This window comes from Pongo pygmaeus, chromosome 11, assembly GCF_028885625.2.
Source record: "Pongo pygmaeus isolate AG05252 chromosome 11, NHGRI_mPonPyg2-v2.0_pri, whole genome shotgun sequence".
In the NCBI taxonomy this organism is placed as follows: domain Eukaryota; kingdom Metazoa; phylum Chordata; class Mammalia; order Primates; family Hominidae; genus Pongo; species Pongo pygmaeus.
In genome coordinates, this window is record NC_072384.2 from 100,468,798 (window position 1) to 100,486,507 (window position 17,710).

Below are 17,710 nucleotides of genomic sequence, written 5' to 3' on the forward strand. Positions count from 1 at the left end.
AGCTCCAGATTTACAGATTCAGCTGCCTCTTAGATATCTGGACGTGGATGTCTCACAGTCTCCCGAAAGAGTAAAGCTACCACCACTGGTCCCTTCTCAGGAAATGACCCCACCAGCCACATAGACAATCGAGCCAGAAACCAAGGAGTCACCCATGTGCCTTCATCTTCCCCATTGCCTGCATCTAGTTAAACGCAAATCAATTGCTTCCTCCCAAGAAATTTGTGAGTCTTTTTCTACACTGCCCCATCTTGGTCCATTTTCTCTCCCCTGGACACTGTTGGAATCCTAACAGGCATCCATTTGATCTCCTCCAACACCTTTACAAAGAAACTGGAATGACCTTTAATGTACGAGTATCATGTTCCTCTCCTGAGTAAAGCCCTTCAATGGCTTGCCCTTAGAATAAGCCTCAAAATTATAATAAGGCTTCCAGGGCCTTGCCCACTTTTTCCTCATGCCTTTCTTCTCCAGCGTTACCCACAGTCCCCCTCCTTTTCATACTTAATGCTCCAACAATCTTTGACCTTCATTCCTTTGAGCATGCTTTTCCAGTCACTCAGTCCTATCTGTTCATAGACGTTGTGCCCTCTTCCTGGAATGTTCCACCTCCCCTCCCATTCCCCTCACCTAACTATAGTGCTACTAACCCATCATTCTCGGTTTAAGCTAACTTCAGTCCTTGGAGGGGGCTTCCCTTACTCTCTAGACTAGGACAGGTCCCCTGTTATAGATGCCAGAGCATCCTTACTGCTTCTTCTATAACATTCATCAAACATTTGCCTTCCTAGACTATAAACCCCAATGCATCTGTCACTGCTGCAGTCCAGCTTCTGAGTCTGTGCATTGTGAGTGACTGAAGAAATGAATGAACAAGTATTAAAAGATTAATTTCAACTTTGAGGGAAGTTTTTATGGTAATACTCTGGCCTGTGTACTTGGCCATGGCCTACACAAAATTCAAATAACAAATCTAAGATATAGAGGATCTCAACTGATTTTTAAAATGATACAAAATTGGAAGGAATGGCTGAAACATTCCTGTTCATGATGGGGCAAAATGCAAGGTTCTAAAACATAACAGTTGGCTGGAGTGATATGTCAGAACTTACATATTGAAATTTAAGAAAGATGAATATAAAATCCTACCTTTGCGTTCTAGTCATTGCACAAGTAAAGGCCAGGGGACACTTGTCTCCAACTCAATGGAAGGAGAGTTAGTAGCAAGTAACCTGCATTTGACCTAGTGATTAATTAATGTGGCTCCTAAAATTACTGATGCCACCTTAGACTCCCTTAATGGATAAACGGAGCCCAACCAAGGCAGGTGCAGGTCTCACAGTCCTCTGCTCTAATCCAACCACTTCTGGAGCAACGTGCTTCTCTTATAGCAACATATTTTAACAGGATATGCTCAGATGAGCTTGATCAGATAGTAAAAACTTAGGAAGCACAGCTTATGAAAAATTGCAGAAGAGCATGTTTACTCTATAAAGATGGAATTGTGGAGAACACTTTAGTTCTTTTTAAAAAGCAAAGGGCTGGACTGCAAAAAAGGGTTTATACTTACACACCAGCAAGCAGCACTGGGACCACAGACTGGCAATGTCTAACATCCCTTCTCTGAGCATGTCCTTATCATCAACCTCTCTCATCTTCTAACTCTCTTTAACATCTGTTCTTTCTTGTCCCTTAGCCTCTCTCTAGTCTTCCAATTCATCCTCCCCCTTCATAGACCACAGATGCCTTCATCAGCCACCTTAGTGATACTCAGCCCCTATGTTTCTGAGCCCTAAAATCTACCACTACATTTCTTACAGTTTGTAACTATGGATGATTCCTTTGCTCCTGCTTCTGGCTTGTTGAGAATTGCTGGGGAAAGCCATGCCGATCGGCACCGTAACAGATCTGTGCAGTCCAGCACCGTGGACCCACAGGCCTGCTCAACATTCCGTCATTCATCAAGGTCATTTCCTGTCTCATTCCCATAAGGGCAGCTCTAAACCTTTCTCCACTTTTTAAGCCCCAAAGCGAATTCTAAAACTCTCACGCAGAGGAATGGTTTCCATAAATTTTCCCCTTCACAATCTGAAATTTTTATTATGTCTTCACTCTCCCTTCTTCTCCTTTTCTCCTTTCTCTGAATTCTTAGAAAAACAGAAGAACCTCCCTTCCATTCCACATGGGATTTGATGATGTTTCTTTTATTTCCAGTGGAAGCTTGTTTCATAATTTATCTCCTCTCTTCCCCTCTTCTAATTCTTTCTCACTGCCATCTCCTTCCCTCCATCAATGAACACGCTCAGCACTTTGGGGAGATTAATTGTGCAATGACTGTTTTAAGATGGATTGGAGAGAGGAGAAACCAAGCCAGAGAATCCCATTAGGAGGCCTTTTCCAGAGTCCAGGTGAAAGACAGGGGAACCTGTCTGGGTTAATGAAAGAAAGAATAGAGAGCAGGTAAGATTCAGAGAGGACGTTGTTACCAGAATGATGTGCTAGTTACTTATGACTTTGCCTTATTTTCCTTACTCTTTTGTCAGCTCGTTGGATGCAAAGATTGTGTGAGATTCATTTCACTTTCCCTCACAAAATGTGGCTTGAATGAGTGAATGGCTAGAATTCCCCCAAACCTTTGTGGAGAGGGTTACCATCTGGAAGGTATATTTTTTAAAAACGTAATAGTTGGTGGGATAGGGAAAGACATCTCCTTATAAGGAGGGAGGAAGAGAAGTGTAGGCCTTTGTTTCTCAAAGTGTGGTCCATTGCATTCATTTCCAGTTGCTGCTGTAACAAACTACCACAACTTCAGCAGCTTAAAACAACACACATTGATTATCTTCTAGTTCTGGAGGTCAGAAGTCCGAATGGGTCTCATTGGGCTGAACTCAAGGTACCGGTTCTGGAGCCCTGGGGAGAATACTCTTCCTTGCCTTTTCTAGCTGTTAGAAGCTGCCTGCATTCCTTGGTTCGAGGCCCCCTTTCATCTTCAAACCCGGAGAGGCTGGCCAAGCCTTTCATTGCATCACTGTCCCACTGACTCTCTTCCATCTCCATCAAATTATAAGGATCCTTGTGATTATACTGGACCCACTGAGATAATCCGGGATGATCTCCCCATTTGAAGGTCAGCTAATTAGCAACCTCAATTCCATCTGCAAATTCAGTTTGCCACGTAACCTAACATGTTAACAGGTTCCAGGGGATAAGGCCATGGACGTCTTTGGGGGGCCATTATTCTGCCCACCACATCCCTGGACAAGCAGCATTTACATCAGCTGGGAGCTGATTAGAAATGTAGAATTCAGGACCCACCCCAAGCCTCTGAATCAGAATCTTCAGCCCAATCAGATCCCCAGGTGATCAGAATATATTTTAAAGTTTGAGAAGCCACAACTAGACTGTCTCTAAGATCCTCTCCACTTTTACTTCCCATAATTCTATAAAAAACTGCATTTTTTTTCCATCTTCAAATCTGCATTATTCTTTCTCTTCCTGGTTTCCTGCCAAAAAAAAAAAAAAAAAAAGTTAGTTTTGATTTGTACCCCTGGTGTTAATTCACCAAAAGTCAGCCAAGTAGAACATGACAGCACCTCATGCATATTTTTTGCTGGCAGGAAGTAGATGTTAGAAAAGGCAATTAAATTATGGAATTATCCATGATGCAAAGGTACTGGTCTGCAAAGAGTATTTTCTTCCCCAAGAAAATTCATAGGAAAACTACCTCCATTACTGTGTAGATAATATTAGTGGCCCAGCAAGTGAAGCAAAGCATACACAGATGAGCTGTTTTTAAGGCATCTCTGAATGGCTCAGCATTTGAGAAATGTGACCAAAGCTGATTATAAAACTCCTTTCAAATTTGCAGGAACGGCAAACCCATAAATAACTCCAGTTCCCATTGGTGTGAGGAGGAGGTTGCTGCCTGCTTGATTGCTGTCCTTATCGTAGGGGATAAGGTTAAGCTCACCTCCAAGATTGCAAGCTTCTCAAGCAAAGAGCCAGCCATATGCTCTGCCTGGCACCCAGGAGGCACTTCATACATTTTGAGCTTGAATCCATTAAGCTTTTTAATAGTGTGTAATACTTAATTCTTAATTAGAGATGCACTTGAAAATGGATAAATAAAACTAGAATATGTCAGTAACCGTCTTACTAGACTCCCTGCTTCCTTTTACTCATTCAGGCAGTCATCCATTCTACAAGCATTTATGAATCATCTACTGAATGCCACCCATTGTTCTAGACCCTGTGGATACAAAGATATGCTCCCTGTCACTCAGTAGAGCAAGAAGTCACATAAGTAAATAATGGTGGCAACGTCAGTGCTGGAAGAAGTGTGTGAGCAAAGGTCTCAGGCCTCTCTTCTCCCAGCTGTCATGTACATTCTAATGGGACTTATATTTAAAATCTTCCTTTTCTCACCTTTGCCAATCGGGATTAATTATTTAGCTTTATAATTTTTATTTCCAGCCCCGGCTATTAATGTTGCCTCCAGGCACACCATACTTGCTCTAGAAAATGAAACCCTCTCAAACTAGCACAAGTTAAAAAAAAAAAAGAGGTTATTGTTATAAAGTTCTGGCAGCGTCTCATGAGACTTCAGGAAAAGTTAAAGAAGCAGGAAAGACAGAAAGTGAGGCAGCTGCAAGTCCAGCCTCTTCATCTGCACTCCAGCTTCTCTCCCTTTGTGTTGAATAGCTCAGACCTTCAAGGCAGAGGGTCTAATTGTTTCATTTTGTCTTTTCTAGCCAGGCCACTTCCTGACCACTGTAATTCATTGTCACTGTGTTCTGATTGCTTCCTTCATAGCACTCACTTAGCACAAGTTGCAGTGATACATTTTAATTTCTATGTTTATATCCATTTCCCTCTCTAGTTTTGGCAGTGACCATATCTGTTTTGTTAGTGCTGTATCCAGCCACTAGTGCAGTGCCTGATCATAGTAGACATTTAGTAAATAATTAAATGAAAGAAGAGGAGGATAAAACCACATTAACGACCCTAAAGATAGACTTTCTCATTGTACCAGTTACACCATAGAGAAGGGAAAATGGGGACAGAGTCTTGGGTCCACTGACCCCTTAGCAAGTCTGTGGAGGGAGGAGGTTCTCTAAGAAGAAGGGTAGACAAGGTAGTCTCCCCCAAATACGTCTTGACCAACATTCAAGCCACATGGTCTTTCCACTTCAAAGCCACACCTGGAGGGACCCCTTAATGCAAATGCTCCCACTTTTTTCTTTTTAAAATCTATTGAGTAGCTAATATATGCCAAATTCTGTATGAAACACTTTACACAGGCATCATCCCTTTCCATTTTTACATAGGCTGTAGAAGATAATATCCTCATTTTACAGCTACAGAACCAAGTTTCAAAAATTTATGTAGTTCACCCAAGGTCATGGAGCTAGCATGTAGCAGAGCCAGGATTAAAACATAGGTCTGTCTAACTCCAGCGCTCCTTCCATGATATTTGGCTCTCTATAAAGTACTCACCCTTATTCGGGCAAACTTAATTCCTTCTCTGTAGCACCACAGTACCCTGTTCATAAGGACAGTACAACACTTATTACCTACTTTTATTGTAGACATTTCTGGCTCCACTGCTAAACTGTGCCTCCTTACAGCAGAACTATATCTGGTTTTTCTTTGTATCCTCAGCTCCTGTCATTTAATGGGGGCTCAACCAATGTCTGTCTGCTAAGCTGAGCCTTGGAAGGATAGACAGGCAGTTACTGTGCTTTTTCATATTTTTAAAACTCCACAAAATACCATGAGTACCTTATTCTACAGAATTAAAATTGTAAGAATGTAAAAATCTCATAAATATTCCTCCAGTCTCTGTTATTGAAATTTAAAGAACATATATATGTTCTCCCTACCCATATTATGCTTAATGACATCAATCAAGTGAGACCTCCCCACTGTTATCATGAGTGGTAGATGCAGAGTGCTGGAATGGTCCACACACAATGGTGGAGTCTTCCTTTGACTCAGAGCAGCCGCCTGGTGTAGCTACAAGTTGGCATTCTCTCACTCAACAAATATGTATTAAATACCTGCTACATGCACCATATTAGTTGCTTGTGAATGGGCATGGTGATTATCCAAAAATGGCCGAGATGAGGATTCTGCCCTCACGTTGCCTACCATCTGGGAGACACGACACATACACAAATACTGGAGCTATAAAGGAAAGGGGGCTAAGACACTTGCTGACCAAGGGCTACAGGAGTTGAGGCAATGATGACCTCTGGCAGGGAGTATGGAGAAGGATTTCATGGAACACATGGCATTTCACCTGGAATGTGCAATTCAGACACATCTTGGAAAAGCCCAGCCTGGGGGTGGGGGTTCAAAACTGGGCATGGGGAGCTTGTCTGTGAAGGGGTAAAGTCAGAGACATTTAGAAAGCAAGTTGGAGCCCAGTTGTTGCTGGCGTTGAATGTCAGGTTGCAGATAATGAACTTTATTCTTAAGTTCTTAAGGAAGAGGGTAAAATGGTCACGAATATACTCCAGAAGAGCAGCTGCCTGGGACTGAATTGCAGGGGAGAGACTGGAAGCAGAGAGAGCAGTTATTTTATGTTTATTTGATAATGCTGGGTCTTTGCTGATCACACAGCTGTGTGGGTGGATTGAAAACTTTGGTCAGAGCCACTTTGGAAACTCAGACATAGTTTAAGTGACTCATCAGGAAGCCAAGAAGAATTTCTAAGGGTCATCACAGACAGGCCCAAAAGATGCACAGTATGAATGAGGAAATCTGTTAACGGCTCTTAACCAGACAGCTCAGGTGCAGAGAAGGTAAGTTAGTTTGGGAAACTGAAACCAAACAACATCCTTGAAAGTCACACTGCCTCACTGCCCAGTTAGTGCAGGCAAAAGGCCAGCAGGGCGGGCCTGAGGCGCCATGGGTCAGAGCCTGCAGAGTCAGATAGGGAAGCCCCAGAGAGAGGAGAGGATCATGACTAAAACGCTCAAGAGGTGGCGTCAAAACATCATGCTACTTCTAGATAGCACATGGACTTTGCCAAACCAGAGTGAAATTAGCAGAAGCAAAATAGGGGAACATAATTTTGGGAAGGTAAAGCAGTTGCTAAATGAACCGCTAACTAGCCATCTTGACTGTCACCCAACAGTGGCCGCCTGGTGGGACCACTTTGTTTATGGCATGAGAGCCCTTTAGTGGGGCAGTCAAGTGCAGCTTCAAACAGTGGCTTAGGTGTTAGCCTGGGCTGTGGCAATGAAGTAAAAGGCCGTGTGTGTGAAGCTGTGCCAGAAACAGCCTCTGCAAAACAGCTGCTGCAGGCATGAATTTTATGAGTTCTCCGTATGCAAACTACTATTAGTCACGCATTGATTGATCCATTCCTCCAGGAGCATCCGTCCTCAGAAGCTTGGTTTCCAACTGCAAAGGCAAGCCTTTCAGTCCAACCTCACTATAACTCTTCCTTGGTCATCCATGCCTTATATTTAAAGCTCTTCATAATGAGGGCTTTTTTTTTTTTTAGATTAAAATGCTTAAACCCTTTTTGATACCACTGAATTATGAGGAGTGACACAGTGACGTTCCTTTATTTTTATGTGCACATGTGAGTTCACACAATTTCTCCATCTTTCTCAAAGACATTTCCATAGGAAAATAAACATAGTGAATTTATAAATAACAGGCTGAGAAACAATGCCTCTCTTTCCACATTCGCCAAGCCAAGTGATTAAAGCAGAAACAGAGGTTGGCCCAGAAATTTACTAGAATTCAACATTACTATGTAATATCCAAGAATAAGCAGAAACTATTTTTTCCCCTTTTTTCTGTAAAACTTGGAATACCTGTCCTAATTAAATGTCTTCCTCCAGGAATTGTATCTGATATTCAGTTAGATTTGATATCAAAACTCAGTTATTGACAATTTTCTAAGGATACAGTCAGTGCTAGGATATACACAAAATGACAAGGATAGAAAATATTTTCTGTGCACATCTTACCATGTATTTTTTTCTTTTAAAGAAGGATAGGCAAGAGTAGTATAAACATCTAAAAAGGAAGTATCTCCACAAGTAGTGGTTTATTTTGTGTTTTGTCTTAACATAATACAACATTGTGTTTTGCAGGGGATAGACTGGAGGCAGAGAAAGCCATTATTTTATGTTTATTCCATAATTCTGGGTCTTTGCAGTTCACACAGCTGTGTAGGTGGATTGAAAACCTTTGTCTAATATAACTATAATGTAGTTAGTATAATTAATATTATATTAATTATATTATTTAGGTGTGCCTGATGTGGTAATGATGGTGATTATTAAGAAATTTTATGTAATATGAACTAAGCCATAGTGGCTTGAAATAAATGCTAGATTTTATTTAAAAGAGCTATATTGGAAGGGTAACATAATCTTTAGGTATAATTCCAGTGCACTGGTAACAATGAGGCAAATAATGTGTATTGTTGAACACGTTCTGTTAATGACCTTCCTGGGCTGGATGGAGGGATTTTTTTGTGTTTTGTTTCCTCCCCATCTTAGCCTCTCTCAAAAACAAAAACAAAAACAGCTCATCAAAAGGATAGTGAGGGATGCTCACAAGATCAAAATCCTTTGCACAGCCTTGTAGGCCCTGTACGATCTGGTCCCTGCCCAGTTCTGGCTTCCCCTTGTACTCTAGAAGCCTACCCTCTGCCTCCCTCCCTAATCATGTCCAACTCCTCCCTCCTCATCCATGCCTCGCTCCTCACTCATGCTGTTCCCTATGCCCAAAGTGCTTTTCCGCTTCCCCTCCCACCCATCTTTTCTCACTCATCCTCCATCCAGGTCTCAGTGGATAAAGTCATGTAAGTCAAGTCTCCCTGTCATATGATTTTATACCACTTAAATGGAATGTATAAGCATTTATTTGTGCAATCATTTGGTCAATGTGTAAATCCTCCTGTAGTCTCTAAGTTCCAGGAAGTTTGATTGCTTGTCAGATAATAGGTGTTCAAAAAATACTCACAGAATTGGATTTTTAAAGATAACACAGAGAAGAAGTGAGAAAGAACTTAGATTTGAAGACGTTAATTTGTTTTAATGGATGCTAGAAAAACTAAGAACAATGAAATGTGAGAATAGAAAATCAATTTGTATGTGTGTGACTCACACGCATACATATATATGTACATATATGTATAATATTAGAGTCTTCAGTAAAACTCAAATATTTAGCATTTATAAAATGTCAAGATTCAAATCCAGCTTTCTAATCTATAGTGTCAGCACCTTTACAAGTCATATACCCACCCATGGCTTGTACTGGGTGGGTACATGACAGTAGCTTGTGCTGTTGTCTCATTACAACCTAAATACTCTCACATGCAGATCTGTATGGAATAGGTGATCTGTTTTCTAACATAATCAGGAAATAGGCTATCTTGTTCAATGAAATGTTCTGGTCAATAGCATCACATTACACATACCATACCCATTTAATCCATATTCTGTGAATCCAATTATACTAAACTGCATTTAACTCTAAAACCCACTGGTCATAATTTAAATGCTGATGAAAACATTTGAAGACCGTACAGTGCTTTAATGATCACTTACCTTTGCACCATGCAGTACTCTAGTATTTCTCAGTAGCAGCTGCAGTAATCCCTGTGATAGAAAACTGGGTGAACCAGGTTTTACTAAAATCAATAGAACATTCTGTAGTTATTGCAAGTACTGTGAGATAAAGGTCAATTAATTCTAATAGGCAAGAAGAAAGAATATATGCTAAATTTGACTAAGAAATGCATATATGTCATTAAACATTGAATATAAGCTTTAACCTATTGAAATCCTTAGTGGATATATGTATTTACTTTTACTATTTTCAATGTTTGATTTTCAGAAGTGTGTTCACGAACATTTTTTGGACTATAGCTAAGATTACCATTTCGAAAATACAATGCTCCACATTTTTGTATCTTTAAACATTAATGGAATTTCACAGCACACTTCTGTGACCCTCAAGATGACTGTTTCCACTGTGCAGATAGAGAAGCTGAGGCATGAGGCTATTTCTGTACATTTTCTAAAGATACCCCCTGAGCCAGTGGAAAGGAAGCCTGAGACAGAAAAAGACTTTGTGTCCTCACTGAGAACACATCTTGTATGCATCTGTAGTCTTGGGGGAGGGTAGATTGCAAAACCAGAGTTGGCTTTTCACACATGCTCCTACACTCCTACAAGGAGGTCTTTGTAAAAATGTGTACACAAATAAAGTAGGTATCAAGGTGATTACCAGGATGAATTTTCACTGGTCTGGAATGCCTTGAGTATGCTTGATGACAAGAAGGTAGATTAGTTGGCTTTTCAAGGCCTTTCTAATAGTTATAATTCTATCCAGTGGGCAATTAATTCATAGATGAAAAATATTTAAAGTGTTCACATTTCTATTTCTTTTTTTTTTTCCTTTACAGATCTATGCAGTTAGATCAGTTGTTCCCAACAAAAGCAATAATGAAATAGTCCTGGTGCTTCAACAGTTTGATTTTAATGTGGATAAAGCCGTGCAAGCCTTTGTGGATGGTAGGTATACCTGTGCTCTGCAGCTGAAGATGTTAGACCTAAATATTCCAGATATCCCATATTTTTTCCTTAAATGAACTGAATATCAATTCATTATGCGTACTTTAGGTCTCATAGAAATGTGCTAGGTTTCACATGATCGCTCTACTGCACTCTAGCCTAGGTGACAGAGTGAGACCCCATCTCAAAAAAAAAAAAAAATAGACACACTCAATAAGAATAGAATTTGGAAGTTCTTTATCTCTCATTTAAGGAAAAAAAGACTCTAGATAGTTTTCAAAGGATATTGATTATAGTGCTACCAATTTCCTTGCCTACCAGTCATTCCAATTTAATATTAAATGTGTCCTTGGCCAGCAGTGACTCACGCCTGTAGTCCCAGCACTTTGGGAGGTGAAGGTGGGCAGATCACTTGAGGCCAGGAGTTCGAGACCAGCCTGGGAAACATGGTGAAACCCCGTCTCTATAAAAAAAAATATATAAATTAGCCAGGCATAGTAGTGCACGCCTGTAGTCCCAGCTTCTTGGAGGCTGAGGTGGGAGGATGGCTTGAGCCCCTGAGGCAGAGGTTGCACTGAGCTGAGATCGCACCACTGCACTCCAGCCTAGATGACAGACTGAGACCCTGTCTCAATAGATAAAGAAATAAATAAATGTGTCCTTTATTTGATACCATTCTTATGAATGGAGGATAATGTATTTTGGTCCTTATCTGGAAGGCCTTCTCACTTCTCCAACCAGTCATAAAGCCAAGCATAATCCTACTTGGCTTTATGACTGGAATTCTTAAACCTGATGCTTATGTAGTCTAAGAGGACTGGTTTATTCTTTAATATCTTTAGTTTATGATTTTTAGATTGCCAAATTAATCAGAATATCAGTTTATCTTATCTACCTCTAAAATCTTTTTGCTTTATTTTAAAAATTTTGTTGTTTAGGTAGTCCATTGCCAGAGATGTTATAAAATCTAAAGTCTCAGGAATATGTTTATCCTATAATTTACAACGTAATGCTTTGGATTTCCTGTAAATTTGGGGGAAATTATCCTCTCCTAATCAAATTAAACAAGTTCCAGTTTTGAACAAAGATCTCTTACTTGTCCTCAGTTATCGTATGTCTTCCGTCCTGGCATTAGTTTCTATTTTGTAAATATGGGCAAGCTACACATAATCTGTCAAATAAGGTCAAGGAAGACCTGCCAGCACATTTCTCAGTTGTATCCTATTTACAGTTTGTCAAGGACAGTTTGATTTACTTATTTTCCTAGGAGTAGAATAACCTTCTTGAGTTTCTAAAAGTATAATTGCATTTCAGGGCAAGGTCTTGGAACTAAGCAATATGCTCACATTCTGATATCAGCAGTCAAGGTTTAGGGTCCTAATTGAATTAGCACATGATTATCATTCAGTAGACCTATAAGCAAATCCATGGTGCATAACTTTTCTCACTGTTTTTTCCTGCTTCATATACTAAGAGATACATAATTTTTAGTCACAAGAAGCAAATAGTAGAGAATGCAATATTAATCTAACTTTGCAGCATTAGGTGCAGTTTGTCTCAAAAAATATTTGGAAATAAGCATATCCTGGATCAGATACAGTCTCTTTTCAGGTTTTATTTGCCAACAACACCTGCATGGAAAAAAAGCTTTAGGAAAGGGTAAAGGCTATTATCCCCATTCCTCCCTACCCCCACTTGGATTGAGGCCCCCCACGTTCCTCATCATGAAAGTTTTTATTGCAGAGTGATCTTGATGAGATGCACAGATGCACAGTAACTGATGGACTGTCATCAAATCTGTTTGTATTTAAACAGAGCACCTTGCTTGTCCTTCTTGAAATTTTCACCTTGTCAGTGTTGAGATCTCATTAATAAAGCTCATTGATTGCTGAGAAGCCTCATGAGAAGTCATTTTGGTTGGGGAGCAGTAGGAAAACTTGATTTAAAAATACTGGGTGCCAGGCAGGTTCCTCATGCCTGTAACCCCAGCATTCTGGGAGGTCAAGGCAGAAGGATTGCCAGGAGTTTGAGACCAGCCTGGACAACATGGCGAGACACTGGCTCTACAATTTTTTGTTTTTAATTAGTCTAGAGTGGTGACACATGCCTGTAGTCCCAGCTACTCTGGAGGCTGAGGCAGGAGGATTGGTTGGACCCAGGAAGTCGAGGCTGCGGTGAGCCATGTTTGCACCACTGCACTCCAGCCTGGGCAACAGTGCGAGACCCTGTCTCCAAAAAGAAAAAAAAGAAAAAGAAAAAAAAACCAAAACCATAAAAAAAGCCAAACAACTGACAGTCAAAAATATTTGTTTAGGAGTCATTTATGAGGCATACAGAAAGCGCTCTGAGTGGCTGAAAAACTCCAAGCCATTTCAGTATAATTAAAATTTAATAATAACAGTTTCACAATCCTCTGTAAATATGGGTGTTTCTTCTTCAAAATTAGTCCCTAAAGCTCATTGTACAAATTACAAATAGAATATATATCAAAACATGAAAATTAGAGGACTAATTGAATATGGCAGTTGTGAAAGCAGTAAGCAACTCACCACCACTTTCTGATTAAAATGAACAGTATTTAGCATTTTTAAGTTTTAGTTTTATTTAGAAAACTGAAGCGTAGCTATAAGTAAGAACTGCCCTAATTATTATTAACCAAGACTTACCAAGAAACCTAACAGAAGGGACTTTGTAAATTTCTTCAAAAGGAAAATGCTGTGAAACATTAATTCTCTGGACAAATTAGAGAAAGACCAACCCAGTTAATAAAAAGTCTGAATTATAGCTTACTTTTAGGTGCAGTCTTATTATTTCAAGTACATGCAACTCAGACAAGTCTAAGAGGGGCGTTGAGTTGGAAACTTTAAATAGATAGGAATAATTAGCCTGTCTAAACATTAGTCAAAGCCATATGGCCTTCTGCTTATCTAACAGTGACAGTAGACTCAATAATTAGGACCCTACTAATTTGAAATTTATTATAAAGACCAGCCTGAAATTTATCTTTGTTTAGCCAACATAATCCTTGTAGAGAGCTATTAGTATATTTAGATTGCATGAGAATGCTTAAAATTGTTAAAAGAATACACTTAAAAGAGCTACTCTCTTTTAGAAATACTGTGCCTATTTATTTGAAAACAACTGATATCCTCATTACCAATAACTTGTTATTGAAACTACCTTCAGCACAGTTGGAATGAATGAATGAACTTTGTTAGACTATGCAGAAACATGGATTGCAGCTGGCCAGCGATAAAACATTTTTTAATGTCTTGTAATTTAATTAGGCATTTAATTTATATATAATTTAATATAATTTGAATATAATTTAATTAGGTGTCTTCTCTGAGTCAGTGCATTTCTACTGATATATGTGAATGGGATGGACAGAACCTGGGGCCCAACTTTTCACTTAATGAACTTTTTTTGGTTTCAAGGTAGAAGCCTTGTAGACCACATCCCATCTCTATCCATGCTAACTCTAGAGAAACTAATATCATTGTAATATGTCTTCCTCATCCCCCTGCAAGATGTGAACATATGAATAGGGACAGACAAAGAGAAAGAATGGCCAAACAGAAAGCTGCGATTCACATTGTTAATAATATTCAGAATCCCATATTTGGTTCAGAAGATTATAGGTATTTTTATTCATATATCAAACAGAATAATTTTAATTCTACCTATGGCAACAAAGCTGCTAGAAAATTCTCAAGATATATTTCATTTTCCGTAAGACAATATAATGATAAAAAAGTAAGCTTCATGTAGTGAGGCTTAATATTTTGATAAAACCAAGATCATACAGTGAATTAAATGAAAATCTGGGAAATAAAAAATGAAACTGGCATTTTTATTAAGATAGGATGTATCAAAACAAATGAAAAAGCCAAAAAAAAAAAAAAAGCTGCTACCAAGATGGAAAGACAGAGATGAATTTTGTGTGGTGTTTTATGATGTGAATATTTGTTGAAGATTCTTTGTCTTTATCTAGGCAGTGCAATTCAAGTTCTAAAAGAATGGAATATGACAGGAAAAAAGAAGGTAAGATTCATATTGATTGTAAATTGGTAACATCTTCAATCAAAACCTTCATGGTTGTTATCATTTTAACAAGGCTGCCAATTTTTTGCTTCTTTCAAATATGTTAATATATACACCCAGAAAGCTTCCAAATTCATGACTCTCGGAAATTACCAGATACTCTCACTAGTAATGCCCTTATTTTCTACTCAGTGTTTTTAACAACCAGGTGTGCTTAAGAAGTCCCAGAGTTGTTCTCTTTTTTAAGTATAAAGGGGAGCCCAGCTGGAGAGTTCAAAGGATTCAAAACATTAACTTGCCTGAACGTATCCTGTAGCACAAACAAAAAAATTAAGGAGTATTTTAAAGATACTTGAAAACCTCTAAATATATTTTCACATGTTTTTCCACCTGAAAGAATCTGTCCAAGGCTGCCCTGAGATGCTTTTTTGGCCGAATTCTAAGGTAGATCATTAACAAAAGAAGAAGAAAAGAAAATGCCTTAGAACCATAGTAAGGGGCCTTCTTGAACACTGGCGTACTGCTCTTTGAGAACAAAGGGAAGGGGATTTTACTGTGTCCCATTCAAACTGGTTTGCTTTCTTGTCGAGTCACAAAGGGCCTGGGATTTCTGGGAGCTCGTGAGATGCGTCTGTGCATACACACTAGCAAAAGTGTGCCGCTCCTTTCAAAGTAACTGTTCCACTCATTTCTGCTATGACACAGCAAGGCCTTGTGTTTCGGATTTCCCAGGATATAGTACGCCAGTCTACCCTTCCCCGTGGGGGAAGATCACAGGCCTGCAAAACAGGTTCTGAACAAACAATAACACAGTATTACTTTCATAAAACCCGAAGATTACTGAAATTACAGGAATCATCCTTTCCGTTTTTCTCCTCCTAGTTTCATGTAGAGTAGGAAAATTATGAGTTTTTTTTTTTTAACCTTTGTATGCCACCATCTTTGACAATCTCTGCTTATCTTTAATCATAGCTTCCCAGGCCTGTGTGTGAGATGAACATGATTTGCAAGTGATTGAAAGGCAGTATTTAGACTTACATAGAAAAATTTCAAATGTGTGGTTTGGGTATTAGATTTTTCTGATGTGAAAAAAAGAGCAGACAGCAGCTGCAGACCCAGCTCATTACTGAGTCTTCCTCCTGGAGGTTGAAAAGGAAAATGGTCTCCCAGCCAAGTAGATGTGAGGCTTGAGAGCCAGAAGCTGCTGTGGGTGTTTAGTGGGAATAAGTGCCACTGGCCTTGCCTTCAACCTGGGACATACACCTCTCACCTAGGAAAGCATTTACTGGGGCATGATTGTGGTTCCAAAGGAAAAGAGCAGGGAGGAGAATTGAGAAGAAAAAACAGTTTCTTTTTACTTCTTTTCTAAATGTGTTGAAGAATGAAGCCAGGCTAATGTTCAGCTGGCACTCACTCATTCAGCAGGTGGGACAGGGTCTTTCTTATGGGTCGGCGTCTGTTCCCATTGGCTGGGGCTGGTAACATACTGCTTGTTCAGTACGCTGAGTTATCAACTGGGTACAAAGCAACATCAAGTCAAACATATAACATAATTAGGAACAACATCTTCTTAATTTTCTTGATATTCTTATGTATTCACCATTAGAACATTTTAAGAGAGATATAGTAAAACTCTGCATTTTAGACTGTTGTGATATTGGGGGGGGTCTAAACAATTTCAGTTGTATAAAATGCAGGGTGGTTTTATTTCAAAGGAAATAAAATGAAGCCTTGTAATGCTGTTCAGCTAGCAGCCGAGAGGTCCAGGGGCTTTCTCACCGGAAAAGGGGGACTTATATCACTTTGGCATTACCTTGAAGCTGTTGTCTGCTCCAGCTGAAATATTCATGGGATGGCAGGGCGCAGTGGCTCATGCCTGTAATCTCAGCACTTTGGGAGGCAGAGAGGCAGGAGAATCACTTGACCCCAGAAGTTTGAGACCAGCTTGAGCAACATAGGGAGACCCTGTATCTACAAAAAATTTTAAAAAATAGCTGCATGTGGTGGTGCATGCCTGTAGTAACAGCTACTCAGGGGGCTGAGGTAGGAGGATTGCTTGTGCCCAGGAGGTTGAAGCTGCAGTGAGCCGTGATCACGCAACTGCATTCCAGCCTGGGCGACAGAGCCAGAGTGAGACCTTGTTAAATAAATAAATAATCATGGGGATGATTATGGATCCTGTGGCTACCTGGGACTTCCTAGACAATGACAGCAATTCCAGGAATCTCCTGGTTGACTGGTTTCTATTTCAGAGACCCAACCTGGACTTTAAGGACCTACATTCTGTGTCCTCATTTTACAAGAAGAAGTTGCCTGCCTTTTCCCTAGTAGTCCTCCCCTTTACCTCTCCTTCTGCCCAGCAGACGGGAACCTTAGTGGCCTCCTTGCCTCCCCAGCATTCACCACTTTGAGATGAGAGCTACTCCCCAATGGCAGGATAACTGAAATCAAGTTTTTTCAGGATGGTTATCACAAGATTTTACTATAGAGCCTCAAGTTGCTCAAATAATATGTCAACTATTTAAGCCATTCCTTGTTGTTTTTTTCTTCCTTTTACTGGAATCTTTTTTATTGTGTTTATGAGGTGAAAGTTTATACAACTTACTATAAGAGAGAAGATACTTAAATTAACTTGGGTGGTTAATAAAGATGTAAATATTCTTCATCCAGTCTATAAGAAGAGCCAGGAACCAAAAAAGATAGCGTATCTTATTTTCATCTCTCAGATTCACCTTATATTTCAAGAGTCTGAGTTGAATATTATGTTCTCATTTGTTTCTCATTCTAGAACAATAAAAGAAAAAGAAGCAAGTCCAAGCAGCATCAAGGCAACAAAGATGCTAAAGACAAGGTGGAGAGGCCTGAGTCAGGGCCCCTGCAGCCACAGCCACCACAGATTCAAAACGGCCCCATGAATGGCTGTGAGAAGGACAGCTCGTCCACGGATTCTGCTAACGAAAAACCAGCCCTTATCCCTCGTGAGAAAAAGATCTCAATACTTGAGGAACCTTCAAAGGCACTTCGTGGGGTCACAGGTCAGTCATGCTTAAGTAAAATTGCTTAGGAAGGCATAGATGAAAAGAGCACAAAGGGAGCTCATTGGGGCTACTGTTGAT

At 39.8% G+C, this 17,710-nt stretch overlaps 1 protein-coding gene across 4 annotated transcripts in view; it reads left to right on the forward strand.

The window, feature by feature from the left end:
- SPATS2L (spermatogenesis associated serine rich 2 like) overlaps positions 1–17,710 on the forward strand; it is a 172,804-nt gene that overhangs the window by 95,589 nt on the left and 59,505 nt on the right. For all 4 annotated transcript variants that reach the window (XM_054476802.2, XM_054476805.2, XM_054476797.2 and 1 more), the window contains exons 4-6: positions 10,442–10,550; positions 14,545–14,594; positions 17,383–17,629. In XM_054476802.2, the coding sequence (XP_054332777.1) occupies positions 10,442–10,550; positions 14,545–14,594; positions 17,383–17,629 (406 nt within the window). The remainder of the gene's footprint in view (positions 1–10,441; positions 10,551–14,544; positions 14,595–17,382; positions 17,630–17,710) is intronic.